The 14,108-nt window shown below is 40.7% G+C and overlaps 1 protein-coding gene across 3 annotated transcripts in view; it reads right to left on the bottom strand.

Annotated features, from left to right (window-relative positions):
* LOC139753344 (uncharacterized) overlaps positions 1–14,108 on the bottom strand; it is a 46,723-nt gene that overhangs the window by 2,546 nt on the left and 30,069 nt on the right. For all 3 annotated transcript variants that reach the window (XM_071669701.1, XM_071669718.1, XM_071669708.1), the window contains exons 10-13: positions 11,604–11,699; positions 9,813–10,016; positions 7,977–8,078; positions 6,482–6,619 (exon numbers count right to left, since the gene is read on the bottom strand). In XM_071669701.1, the coding sequence (XP_071525802.1) occupies positions 6,482–6,619; positions 7,977–8,078; positions 9,813–10,016; positions 11,604–11,699 (540 nt within the window). The remainder of the gene's footprint in view (positions 1–6,481; positions 6,620–7,976; positions 8,079–9,812; positions 10,017–11,603; positions 11,700–14,108) is intronic.

The following is a 14,108-nucleotide window of genomic DNA, read 5'->3' on the forward strand; positions in this document are numbered from 1 at the left end:
TATAGGCAACTTTGTGCTAAAGTTCATACAAAAAGAGGACCTGATTATGAAAGTATTAGGCATGTCTCCATAATAAAATATGACTGATGATACCGTCCGTAAAATGTTCTTTATTGTTTACTCTTTCTCTCTCTCTGTGAAGTTGAAAGTGGGTTTGTGTATCATCTCATCTGGAGCGATGGAAAAACCTGGTAACGCCAGCACATTTTCTTTTTTAACATTTCACCCATGACTCTGGAACTGGAACATGGTGATCTACAGCCAGCGACCCATCCATTACTATCCAGAAGGATGGCTCATGCTCTCTATTCCACTCATTCTGATTCTTGTACATCCTAGTCCTCTATCCTTACATGCTAAAACCTACATGATCCATCACCATGTCAAAGTTGGAAAGAACCCTGGGACTAGATCACTGTAATCTATAGACCATGAACCATCCATTACTGTCCAGAGGGGTGACTCAAACTGTCTATTCCACTCATCGTGATTATTGCACATCATTCTCATTACAAACTGTAAACTACGCGATCCTTCAATCTGTCTTTCTGTCTCATATTCAGTACGACTCTCCTTTCCTGGTGTTTGCTTCACCTTATTTGCACAATTCCACAGTCATCCTCTGTCCTTCCATCCTTTGCGAACATCCAAACATTATCCTCTTCCACTCTTTAAGTCACTTCACACACACACACACACACACACACACACACACACACACTACCAGTGCCGCCCATTCCTTCGTATGAACTCATTCAGATCTTTGTCATGATCGGATTCTCTTCTTTTAACAAATGTATAAAAACGTCTAAAAACTCTTGAAATTCTGAATTCCTTGTTCCCCCTCGTTATCTTTCTTACATTCTAGACTTCCTCTTCTCAACTACCACCATCAAGTGCATCCTTATCATTCACTTTTTGCTTCCTCGCTTCAGACACCATCAGGGCTTACTGGCAGCTCAGGCAATAAGGATAGAAAGATCAGTACGACATACAGCGTACTGGAGGCTGCATGGAGTTGTACATGGCAAAAGTAAACAATCTTAGGTGTTGGTAGTGTCTCATGTTTCATAAGGTGTGCCACAAGTAGCTTTGATATCTTTTGCAAAATCTATATCTAACACTGAAAAATATCTAGATGCGTATAGTTAGGGGTTTTCCAGATGACACTACAGAAAGTACGCGGATAATATCACAAGGCACAGTTAATTAGAAAATTTTATGATATACTAACAGGCGGAGCAGATACCAACTGAATTCAGTTTAGAAACAAAAATTGAAGTTAGTGATTTTTCATATACCATCAACAATGGCCTCATTTGCATACACACATTATGTAGCTGTCATGTATGATGCACCGAAACCAATTTCTGACATTCACAGCCATGCCCTACAAACTATTTCCTTGATCATTCATATGCACCCTTGTTCAGCCCACTAACAGCACGTCGTGCACCATATAACGCATCGATACCATTCATTGTCTCATGCATACCTCTCACCGTCCTTACTGTTCAGGTCCTTATATCCCAAATTTCCTTCATTCCATCTTCGTTTTCTATCTGGTCTCCTCCTTTCCCCTCCTCCCTCCACTTATCACACGTAGATTCCCTTATTCAGTCTTTCTTTGCTAATCCATCACATAAGACCACACCATTTCAGCACACCCTCGCCAGCCCTCTCACTCCTACTGCCCTTACTACCACACCTCTCTTATATTGCCGCACTTTACAGAACCAACCAATCTCACACCACATAGTCCTCAGACACTTCCTTTCCAGCCTGTTCATCTTCTTCCTTTCTTTTGCATCCCGGACCAAAGATTTTCATCAATACAAAACCATCGCGACCACTATACCATCAGCTACATCCATCTTCGCCCAGAGAGACACAGACCTCTCCCTCCTTACACACGTCACTGCAGCCTGGACCTCAGCTTCCCTCGCTCACCCTATGACTCACTTCCGTTGCAATGTCCACTTCCAGGTACCTGAAGCACTCCACTTCCTCCAGGTCCGCCTCTTTCAAACCTACACTCACCCCTTCCTTTCTCATCATCCTGCTGCACCTCATTTCCTTACTTTTGTTTACATCTAACACTTTCCCAAACTCTGTCACCTGATTCTAGAATTTCACTCTTGAGTCTACCACCAGAGCCATGTTATCTGTAAACTGCAACTGTTTCACCCCACGTATACAGTAAACCTGCCCCATGCTCTAAAACCCATGCACGTAAACTCACTCATCACCACGTTCATAAATCATCGCACAGCCTTGATGCAACCTCACCTTTGTTGAGAACAACTCACTTTACTCCCTTCCTTGCTGCACAGATTCATTACTCTCATGTTAAAAGTTCCTCGATGATTTAGTAACATTTAACTTGCAACATATATTAACTGCATCTTCCACAATCATATCTTATACACTCTCCAGATCCATATGTACCATGTACAGTAAAATCTCCTTTACCAAGTATTTCTTACATAAAAATTCTAAATCAAATATCTTGACCACACATCCTCAACCTCATCTAAAGCCACACTCCTTCTCAATCAGACGATCTGAGAAGGCCAACACACTATCAACCAACACTCTCTCATACACTTTACCAGGTAAACCCAATAGACTTGTGCTTCTGTAATTAGACCTGGCAGGGAGTGAATAAATCCACTTTTCAGAAAAACCAGACAGCTGGTGAAAATGGCTCTCCATGAATTTCAATCACGTAATGTCACTGATAAACAGGTGGCATATTCCCAGAGAGTTACGTGCCACCCCTTTCTCAAGGCAGATCTCACTGTACGGATTCACAGGTATGTAGGTAATCATTTCCCTCACAGTTGACTACCAGATTTTATTCCCACAAGTTAGGCCATGCTAAACTGTGCCTTCACACACACACACACACACACACACACACACACACACACACACTACCAATGCCGCCTATTCCTTCGTATGAACTCCTTCAGATCTTTGTCATGACCGGATTCTCTTCTTTTAACAAATGTATAAAAACGTCTAAAAACTCTTGAAATTCTGAATTCCTTGTTCCCCTCGTCATCTTTCTCACATTCTAGACTTCCTCTTCTCAGCTACCACCATCCACTGCATCCTTATCATTCACTTCTTGCTTCCTCTCTTCAGACACCATCCCCGGTCCTATAGCAGGTGTCCAGCTTAATCCATAACACATCCTCCATCGTTTTCCTTTTCCAGCTTAACTTCTCCAGGTGTGTCTTCCCCAAAGACTTTTCCTTTGCAACTCCATCTATAAGGGATTTAGCAGTCATAAAAACAACATGCCAGTCTCACCCTAACCACAAGTCCAGACAGATAGCTTATTCTTAACACTTAACATAAATCCATCTACCTTTAGAAGCCTTTCACCGCTTCAGAAACCTCAGCTAGATCAACCACATATAATCGACCATGTTCTCTAGCCATACTGTGTTAATTTTACAGTATTTTTCTTCACGGGTCAAAATTAATCCCTTACATACACCAGGGTTACATTTCCTTAAACATTGTCACGGAAAACATCTAATGTATTCAACACCATCCTTGTTCACATACACTCTCCTCACTTATCATTATGCCATTCTTAAACCTGTTCTTCACTTACTCTATACATCGCTGTACCGACTGATTAGGCATACCATTATGATCTTAAATTTCCCGCCTGCATTACAAGAAATGAATGATTCCCTCATTCATTAGTGACATATACAGATGCCATACAACACCTGCAACTGTAATTACCCTGCGGGAAAATCTTCAAGGCTCAGTTACACAGAGATCACGGTGGGAGAATGTCGCGCGCGCGCGTCTATGCAGGCTCTGCCCTGACTAAACCGCAATGTGAACAGACGAGATTTTGTGGGTTGTGGGTGATGGCCAGCTATCATACCTGGACACTTCAGGAAACTATGAAGAGTGATTCTGAGCATCAGAGAAAGACAACACGCACGTCTTCTCCAAACAACAATCTCATACGCTTCGGTTATCATAACTCTAAACTTAAACCCTTCTCCTTTTAGAGACCCGTCACGACTTACAACAGCTCAACCCAAACAACATGTATTCGTAACACATCCTACAACCAAATAAATGTCGTCCATACTATTGGTGACGGTGCAATGATTTTCTAGTGTTTATTACTTCTATTTAATCCCTCTTAACCGAGGCTAGTCCTTAAGTACAAAGGTGCCCGGGTGCAAAAATTAATTTTGGGGTACCCTCAGCCTAAATCCTAAAGATATCTGGTATGGAGGAGGGATTCATATGAAATATACTTGAAATATGTTGTTCTTAATTGATTTAGTCTTTAGTTTATTACACTCTTGTGTCAACTGAATCTTTTGGGTTAATGACAAATGAAATTAACTATATACTGGTCCCCCTTCACCGAGACTTAGGGATCCCTTCAATCGAGGTCCCGGATACCTCACACCCGCTGCACTCCGTAAGGGCCGGCCCTACTCATGAGCACTTCGTCTCTGACCTGCTAGTCACATCCCATACAAACAAAATCACAGTTTCCACAGTAATCACCTTATCCCACGCATGTTAACGTTTTATTTCACTCCATAAACATTTCTGAACTTTTTTTTTTTGCGACTACAACATTACATCTTTATGTACAATGGATTCAGTACAGCTTTCTTTTCATTTTCCTTTAGATTTCCTTCTTAGAACACTTTTTGTCCTCTTATCTCCTATTTCTCTGTATATCTGGTTACTTCTAACCTCATCACTGACCCTAGCCTGTTTCTCACCTTTCACCAATTTCGTTTCCTCAAACCATGATGGTAATCCTTTATAATTACTACCTTCTTCCTCTGGCCATACAACTCTTTCGTTGCACTTATGATAAATTTTTTTTGAGATACACCCATACCTATTTCATTTCTCTATATTCATCAAACAAAATCTGCTTTTCACTGAGCACCTCGATGAATTCAGCTTGATCTCCCCTTCTCTCAAATTTCAGTCCCACTATACCTTCTACAGTGGCCTTTTCTTTACAATTTCTGGGACACTAACTACTGTTCACCATGTGGTGGTATGACACTACTACTTTTCTCATTCACATCCAACACATATTTGACACCCTATCACCCTCTACAATGCCTTATGTTTAATGCCACCAACACAGATCTAATAATCTATGCCAAAATAAGGCTGATATATATGCAAATCAGCCTGTCGCTTGTCATACCATGCTATTCCTTTCATTCTCATATCATACCTGTCTATTATACTCCAGTCACTATCATGATTCCCATCCACTACATTCATTATCCTCCAAAGCATTCTAAAATCCTCCTTCTGAGTTCAAGTGCTCAGCATAAATAACTACACATTTGTCTTTAACAACTCGCTGATTATGCAAATGTAAACCTCATGTCTAGCCCTTGTCACCTGATCTGTAGTCTTCTGTAGTCCAACCCAGACTAATCTTTAAATCACGTCAGTGAACAGTTGTGTAACTCGCCCACAACAAACAGTCACACCTTTACTCTAGCTCCTCCGTCCTTCTCTTACCGCATCATGTGGTCATCATATTCTCCTTGATATCCTTTTCTTTGTATTTTTCTGGATGTAAACACTTGAGATCATGAGACTAGATTTACTGTTGTCAACAGATGAATCCTAAAGTGATTGTGCTTAACAAAAAGGATGTTAAGAATACAACTGGTGTACAAGACACAGTTCGCTACAGTTGTAGGTTAAAAACAAGAAACAAAACTTTAAACTTGAAAACTTTTCTTCATAATACAAAAACATGGCACAGGGTCACTTCAAAAGCTACTGCTACATTGGGAAAGCAGAGAGTCGCTTAAGGGGCGACTGCATTATCAAGGGTGTTTTTGTAGTTACTCAAGTTGCCGAATTCTCGTTATGGTAACTATAGTGTGCTCACAGTCTCCTGAGAACACCATGATCATCATTCGTATCATTCAGGTCTTGAGATCTCAAGTGTTGCGCCTGGTGAGTTTTGTTCCACACTCACACAAGGTAGTGTATGAACTTGTGTTTTGTTACTGATGTTTATTTCGTATAAATGAATTAAATAAAGAGGCCCTAACTTGACTTGAATGTGCCGTACCTCACCAGAAGGAATTCGTCTCCACTACAACCAAAGTAAAACATGAGGACAATCATTAGTTCCATTTTTAACAAAACCTTAAAAAAATATGTTCATGTGCACTTAAGGATGCACTTAAAGGAAAAGAAAATCATTAGAAAGACTTATAAAATAATACAAACAATAGCTTAACAGAAACCATCTATAACTTGCAAAGCAGTGATCATATTACCACAGTGTTACAGATCTAAGGATCTAATTGCTCCGAGGGAACCTTATCAGTAACCCTAACCAACGCCTCTGCTACACCTCATGGAGTGAGCCAAGACTAATGGCAACCATGAAGTGACCTTAACCATGGGCAACGTATGGCTGATGGTGACTTACTGCTATCTTGTTGATCCTGAGGGGAGACACGATAGCCACGTCTGCCAAGGCCCGCTGGGCGGAGTACATCAGCTTGTCTCGCTCCTGCTTCACCTTCTCCAGGCTGTCAGGCGGCAGGTCCAAAATAAAGCTACGCATCTGAGAAAACATAATTAGTAAGTCTCAAGAATCATGCTAGCACTCTGCTTGGTCATGGTTGCCTTAATGATATTGATGATAATAATAATAATAATAATAATAATAATAATAATAATAATAATAATAATAAGTAATAAGAGTGATACTAATGTTTATAATTACTAATGATAACACAACAACTAAAACAATACTAATGTTAATAATAACAATAATAATAATAACAATAATAATAATAATAATAATAATAATAATAATAATAATAATAATAATAATGATAATAATAATAATTTCTAGATATAACTATGGAACTCCTCCGTATGTCAATCATTACAGAAGCGAGTCCAAAGACGGTGCAGCTATGTTTGCTGCTGTCTTAAAGCAGATTTAGCGAGACCGTCACTATCATGTGAAGAGGAAGTACACCATCTAGTTGGTAAGGGGAGGAGTTGGGACAAACTCTTCACCAAAAACTGTATATGTCGTGAGGTGGGGATGATGAGGAGAGAGTCCACAGAGCTCCAAGATGAGATGGTGATGAGGTTCAATGATCACCAAAGAGGAAGGACGTACATTCGGCACCAACGGAATGGCAAAGAACCACCGAGACGTCACTAAGAATGAGCCGGTCACCATGGAAGACATATACGCCACCAAGAGGAGGGAAATAAAGTAGTTGGTAGGGTGCAAGTACTAGATAGCAAGGAGGGAGAGATGCATTATACACCCTGCCACGATGATGGAGGAGCACACACAAACCACCCTAAGGATGCAGATTATCAAAGACAGAAAGGTTTTCTTATTACTACATGTAGGAAGGGGGCCATAAGAGACCAGGGATGGAGCAGTTTGGTCACACCAGTTACCAGAACTGCAAGAACACAAGTCAACAAGGAGAGAGGAGGTACGCTAAGTACACTGAATACAGTGGGTCAGTATTATGGTAGGGAGTCGCATCACGAGATCTAACCTGTCGTCACAGGTGCACCTCCTCCCTCCCCTGACCACTCGACATGATAGCTTCCAGTCACAAGGTGAGGTCCTCTACTCAAGGGGAGCCACAGTTATCAGAGGGGTCATATCTGTCTTGGGTAGGTCACAACCATCAGAGTAAAGGTCACATCCGTTTTGAACATGATGCCGACCAGTCATGGAAACTCTCTTCTTGGCTAATATCTTGAAGTTGTGAGAAAACGTCACACTACAGTCTACAAACATTATTTCTGAAGAACATGAACTCCCGTGAAGCCAAAAGATATTGGTCGTAACGCTGGTCATAACGCTGCCAAAGGCACCTATACCCTTTAGGTCCTGCGTCCCACCTAGAAATGCGGTCTTTGGCTAACAACACTTAACTTACCTGGGTATTGTTATAACAAGATGAGATGTCGATGGTGTGCATCATGGGCGGCTCTGACTGGAAGTCGTACATGTTGTAGATGAGATGAGGGAAGCCTGATAACTGTGGAGGAGGGAAAGAGGGTGTCATTACCAGTGTTGGGGCATCTGATCATCCGGCGAAGTACATGAGGAGACGTCTGTCACAGGGGATGGGCGTGAAGCCAGGGATAAAGCGGGTGGTAATGGACTGGGTTTTGTAGGGTTGATGGGCGCAGAGAGAAGAGCTGGTGATTATAAGGCTGGGAGGGAGGGACAAACCTAAAGCGTCAGAGATATAATACATAAACATTACTTCATTATGCTAACTTTCAAGTTATGAAAAACTTCTTTATTAATTTGAAAAAAAAAAGCTTATAAAGTATCCAGAACACAAAGTAGATATTTTAAATTTAGGCTTCAGATTCTGGATCACAAGGTATGCTTTGCATCCATTATCTAGTTATCATAAATTGAACCAGTGTCACCTGATGATAACGACTGTTTTATCCGTGACTCCTCTTAGAAGAGATAAAGGAGTAGATAAAGATCGAAACCGACATTTCTTCTCGTTTTGTCCCAGAAATTATTCCGTAATCAATTCTGAATCTTACTTGCCGAGATACTTTCACATTTGATATGTTGTTATTTATGTCCTCCATTAGCGGCCCTGCGTGTATCATCACGTATCTCTCCCTTCTTTCTTCTGAGATGGTAGAGTGGGAGTTCTTCAACCTCTCGTGGTTGTTCAGTGTGCCCCGGCCCATCAGTTTCACTTGTTCATTTCAGTCCGCTGAACAGGTAACCATACACCACAGCAGTGCTCCATTTCGGTCATCAATTATATTCATAATTACCTTAGGATCAGTCCCTATGAAAGAGTCCTGGTGTTAACCAGGACTCTTTCTAAGGCTCCTGCAGCCCAAAGCTGCGCGACTTCTAGTATCAGGTAAATACAGACCCTTTTAGGGTGAGAAGTTTTTTGACGAGACTATACTGCTCGTGATATAGCTTCGTCAAAAGTGGCTTTTCATTAGCTGTGCAGCCTCTTGCAGGCGGAGTTCAGTAACACCTATTTTACAGAATTCGTTACATGTCTCTCACTGTGAAAGTTCTCATCATCATGCTAATCATTTTTTGGCTTAAAAACACAATCTCATCAATGAGTTCCTCGAAGTTGTATTTCATAGTTACTACCAAACCTTTGACAGTTTTTCTTCACAGTGTAATACAACCCCAGTAGTGACTTGTAGGAAGGCGCCAAGATATTGTTAGTCCCTCTGTGATACATTTCTTGAAATTTCTCTATCATATTCCATCAGCTTATCTTCCAGCCATCTTTATATATTACCCAGGTCACTTTGTGATTTTCTTCGGTCCTCTTCATATCCCCATTGTTTTACAGACTCTCGTGTAGTTTACAAAACACCTGACCATACCCTCCCATACATCCATGTTAGGGCATAACATGAAACTAAGCAAGAAACTTAAAGATGTATATAAGTATATTTATTGATTCGAAGTAGTGGATGAATGGGATACACTAAACGAGGACTTGGTCAATGCAAACAGCATATATATATATATATATATATATATATATATATATATATATATATATATATATATATATATATATATATATATATATATATATAATGTCCAAAAGCTGTATAATGGAAGAAAATGTCTAAGAGATGGAGATTCATATGTGTAAAGCTCCTTCCCCGTACAATACAAATAGAAAAATATAAATAGGTAATTATACACACAGACACAGACACACACACACACACATACACACAAAGAGGGAACTCACGATGTTCAAGTATCTCTCCAGCCTCAGGGGAACCTTGTCCATAGACATGATTGGTATGGGGTTATTCAGCACCACCTGCTGCCACCCTCGGTTCCCAATCCTCTCGTGCATGTTGATGTTCACGTTGCTTCTGAGGTTCTTCGCGTCCATACGATGACGTCCATTTCTGTCCACCTCCAACATCGTCTCGTCAATCGCCAGCGGCTGAAAAAGTTTTAGCTTTTAACCCGACACAGAAGTGGCTTGCACTTAACACTTATACACGAAAATCAAAATGTAGACTTGTGTGACGTATTAGTAAGAAAAAAGTGTTCAATAAGAAAAAAACAATTCAAATGCTATGTGAAGCTAAAGGAATATACATATATATATATATATATATATATATATATATATATATATATATATATATATATATATATATATATATATAATGTGTGTATGTGTGTGTGTGTGCGCGCGCGTCAGAACAGCTTTTACCAGACTCCAGCATTAGTCAGAAGTTTCTCATTGTTAGAGATCATGCTTCACTGCTTACCAAAGCTAAAGAACAACCTTAAACATTAACCAGAATTACACAGTACGTTGCAGGACAAACCCTACTCATTTATGTGGGTTATGAGAACATTTACGAAACAAACATATTGACCAACAAGACCACAGAACGAGGATATTCACAAAGGGCAAAGGAGCACATCCAATATGGTCACAAAAGAAAGATATTCAACACAGAAAAGGCTTCATCTCTAGGCCCACATTATGAGCTATGCAGCCACTACACAGGAAGGATAACTGACAACAGAAGTCACACTAGACAAGGATATTCATCAAAGACATAGGACAAAGATATTCATCAGACACACAGGATAAGGATATTTATCAGACAAACGGAATAAGGATATTCATCTGACACAAGACAACGATATTCATTAGACGCACAAGACGGGGATATTCATCATACAAACTGAGGAAAGAATATTCTGAGCACAGGACGCTATTATTCATCATGCACATGAGACAAGGATATTCATCAGATGCACGGGATACGAATATCAATCACACACACAATACAATCATACACATACGACAAGGATATTCATCATGGGCAAAGGACTTGATTATTTACCTGTCAGAATCACAAAGATCAGTTAACCAGTCACTGAAGAGGAATATTTAACAAGCCCATAGAAAATGGATATCTACAATGTTATAGAACAGAAGGATCCATTCACCTCATAATTGGCTTATTTCCAAATTACACAAAAAGGAATATTCACCAAGGCAACGGGAAAAGGATATTCACTACGATTACAAAAAACGGAACAAGACTATTGATAATTATCACCTAAAACATTTTCTCGGTTAACAACAATGGGTATCCACTGGGGTAATCAGACTCCTCATGGCTGGAGAATAAGGACATTTACCAATCCATATGTTACACGAAGTTACTTTACATGAGGAAGTAGATGGATATTCACAGAGATAAAAGAAAAAGAATACTTACAAAAATCACAAGAAGGGATATTCAGTACGGTCGCAGAACTAAGATACAGTCCACGACCAGAGGAAAAAGTCCTCTATTAGCCACAGAATAAAGATATGCACCTGGGCTAAAAAATACACGTATTCAGCTACATCACAAAGGAAGGATATCCTCCATGGGGCACAAACAAACGAATGGTCCCTCCTTGCGGTGCACAAACACATAATGACAACTGAGTAATGTAAAGTATTAAAGGAAACATGATCCAGGAAACTGGATAACTTACAGGAACAGCCATTACTTACCGAAGCAAAGTACCAGACGAAGTCTTCATTGAAGGAGGAGTTCCACACCTTCTTGAGTCCTATCCATACGTCAGCTGGCACGCCTCGGGTCCAGTGCTGCAGAGAGAGACGCATCAGTGAGGGTGGGACACAAACCAGTCAGGGATAGGCAGGCACTAGTCAAAGAGAGGGACACCAGCCAGGGACAGGAACATTAGTTAGAGAGGGGCAATCATTCACCAGTCAGGGAGGGTTAAAACTCAGTCAGGGAAAGGCACAAAATTCGATGATTTACAACACATGGAGTAATTCTATAGTGTACGAATACACTTAACCGCTGTTAAGATCTCCGTGGCCCAACATGCTGTTTCTTTCTACCTCGCATAGAGATAGGTTGATGACATTCAGCCCCAGGAAAAAAATTCTCCCTCTTACACACATACAACATGTTCCTCACGCGACTCATTAGCGATCATTATATCTCCCTGCAGCGCTGCAAATTCAACTCTAATCGTCGAAGGTAAAGATCAAGAGATAGGGCCCCAGGAATGGAGAACAAACCTTAAAACAGGCGAGTGTAGCTAGGTGAATACAAGAATTTGGTCACCAGTATGGTGACGTGAAGTGAACAGTTCTTTGAAAGGTGCAAAGAGGGAACTGAAAAACGTTCGAAAAGACGTAAAGAAGAACATACATAGCAAAAGAACAGTGCATGAATGCAGCAAACCGAGTGATGATATGCTGAACGCAGACAGTATACACAAGTTTGAACAGTTCTGTGACAGTAGGGAAAGTTCAAGAGATGGGGGTCCTCGAGTATGTTACCTGGTGATCACCAATGATTGTCTCAAAGTTGTGGAGATTTTCTTTTCATCACTTCTCTGCTATTAGGCAAATAAACTATTGGCGGAACATGAGAAGTCCATTAACACTGCATGAACCAGGCATGTAGGGCACTGAAAACCAGAGTAAAAGAGTAGTCTTGAAAATCAAATTATTTTAGGCTCGGCCTGTAGTCTACCCCTAAGATGGCCCATCACCTAAATACAGCCCGAATATTCGTAAAACAGGTTATGAAGATATTGAAAGAGTGAATATTGGGAATGAGATTAAGCCGACTTACGACACCCCACCGTTTAGTGAGGATGTGGAAGCAAAAAATTTTGAAGGTTTTCCAAAGGAGAGAGTAAAGATGCCAGTGGGAAGATGGGATATTACAACCCGATAGCACCGACGATATGGCTGCTGTAAAAAAATAAACTTAGGCTAAGCTTACCAATTAGAAAACATGGTGAGGAATACGAGGACATTACTAAGGACCGTAAGAAATGTCGGGAGCGCTGGAGGAGTTAGACAAACTAAATAACTGCACTGAAGTATGACTGCAAAATGAAGAAATATAAAGGATGCTCTTAACGAGGATACACATAAAGAAGAAGACTTACAAGGAAGGCAGTAGATGAAGTTGGAAGGTCTGTCACGCTAGTTTCCACATAAGAATGAACAATGTAAGAGAAGAAAGACAAGAACTAGAAGATGATTCTGGAGCTGAAGAAAGCCTCATAGCGTGTAGGTGCCTGTTGCACAGTCTCAGCTAACATAAGAACAAGAGTAACTGAGGAAGGACAGAAGTCTTTAGATTCTGAAACAGATACATGAAATACTGCATGAAGCAAGAGGAGGCAGTGAAGTCAGGGAAGTCTGTGGTGCAATGGACAGAAGACTTGAGGGAGCAAAGATTATTCAGGACAGCTGTGCAGCGGTGAAAAAAGCAAATAAGGGACAAGGAAGAGGACAAACTATAACTGCTGGAGATATGAGAAGTGGAGCATTTCGGCAAATATAGAAATATACGGGGAAGGACAGATGAGAGGAAAGCCGATGCTCTAAATTTAGTGGTAGAAACAAGGTGGCAAAGCAGAAGGGAGAGACGAGTCTATAATGATCTTTAGGCAGTAAGAAGACCGGACACCTTCCAAACAAGGAGTGAATGGTAGCCGAGGAGGGAGGAGCAGGTAAGAAAGCTACTTTAGCGGTGCATTCGTTAAATGCTGATCAAGAAGTAAGGGACGTTAAGGGAATGTGGAAAAAAGACAAGAAACTAAGGAGAGGTACCGAGAATAACCTATGATACTGAAGGCAAATGTGCTTCAGATATGTTGAAAAAAGAATTTGATATGACTCTGCCCAGAAATCGTCACCAAAATACATGATGACACGAAGGGTGTTGACGGAATGAATTTGATGATGGAGAGAGGGTGGTGGTGATGGAGCGATGGTGATCATGGAGTACATGGGAAGGGCGGATAACAGGTGACCTCTGGCTCGCAACTAGGTTGTCTGCTAAAGTGTGGACTGGAAAAAAGGTTTTCTAACAGTTTGACGATCACAACACGGATAAGTGAAGATGTATGTGGAAGCAGAGAATTTTGAAGGTTTTTCTAAAGGACAGTTAAAGATGCCAGTGGGGAAAAGGGAAATTATACCACGACAGCACCCATGTTAGGGCTGCCGTAAAAAAAAACG

The sequence above is a fragment of the Panulirus ornatus genome, chromosome 2 (assembly GCF_036320965.1).
Source record: "Panulirus ornatus isolate Po-2019 chromosome 2, ASM3632096v1, whole genome shotgun sequence".
NCBI lineage: Eukaryota > Metazoa > Arthropoda > Malacostraca > Decapoda > Palinuridae > Panulirus > Panulirus ornatus.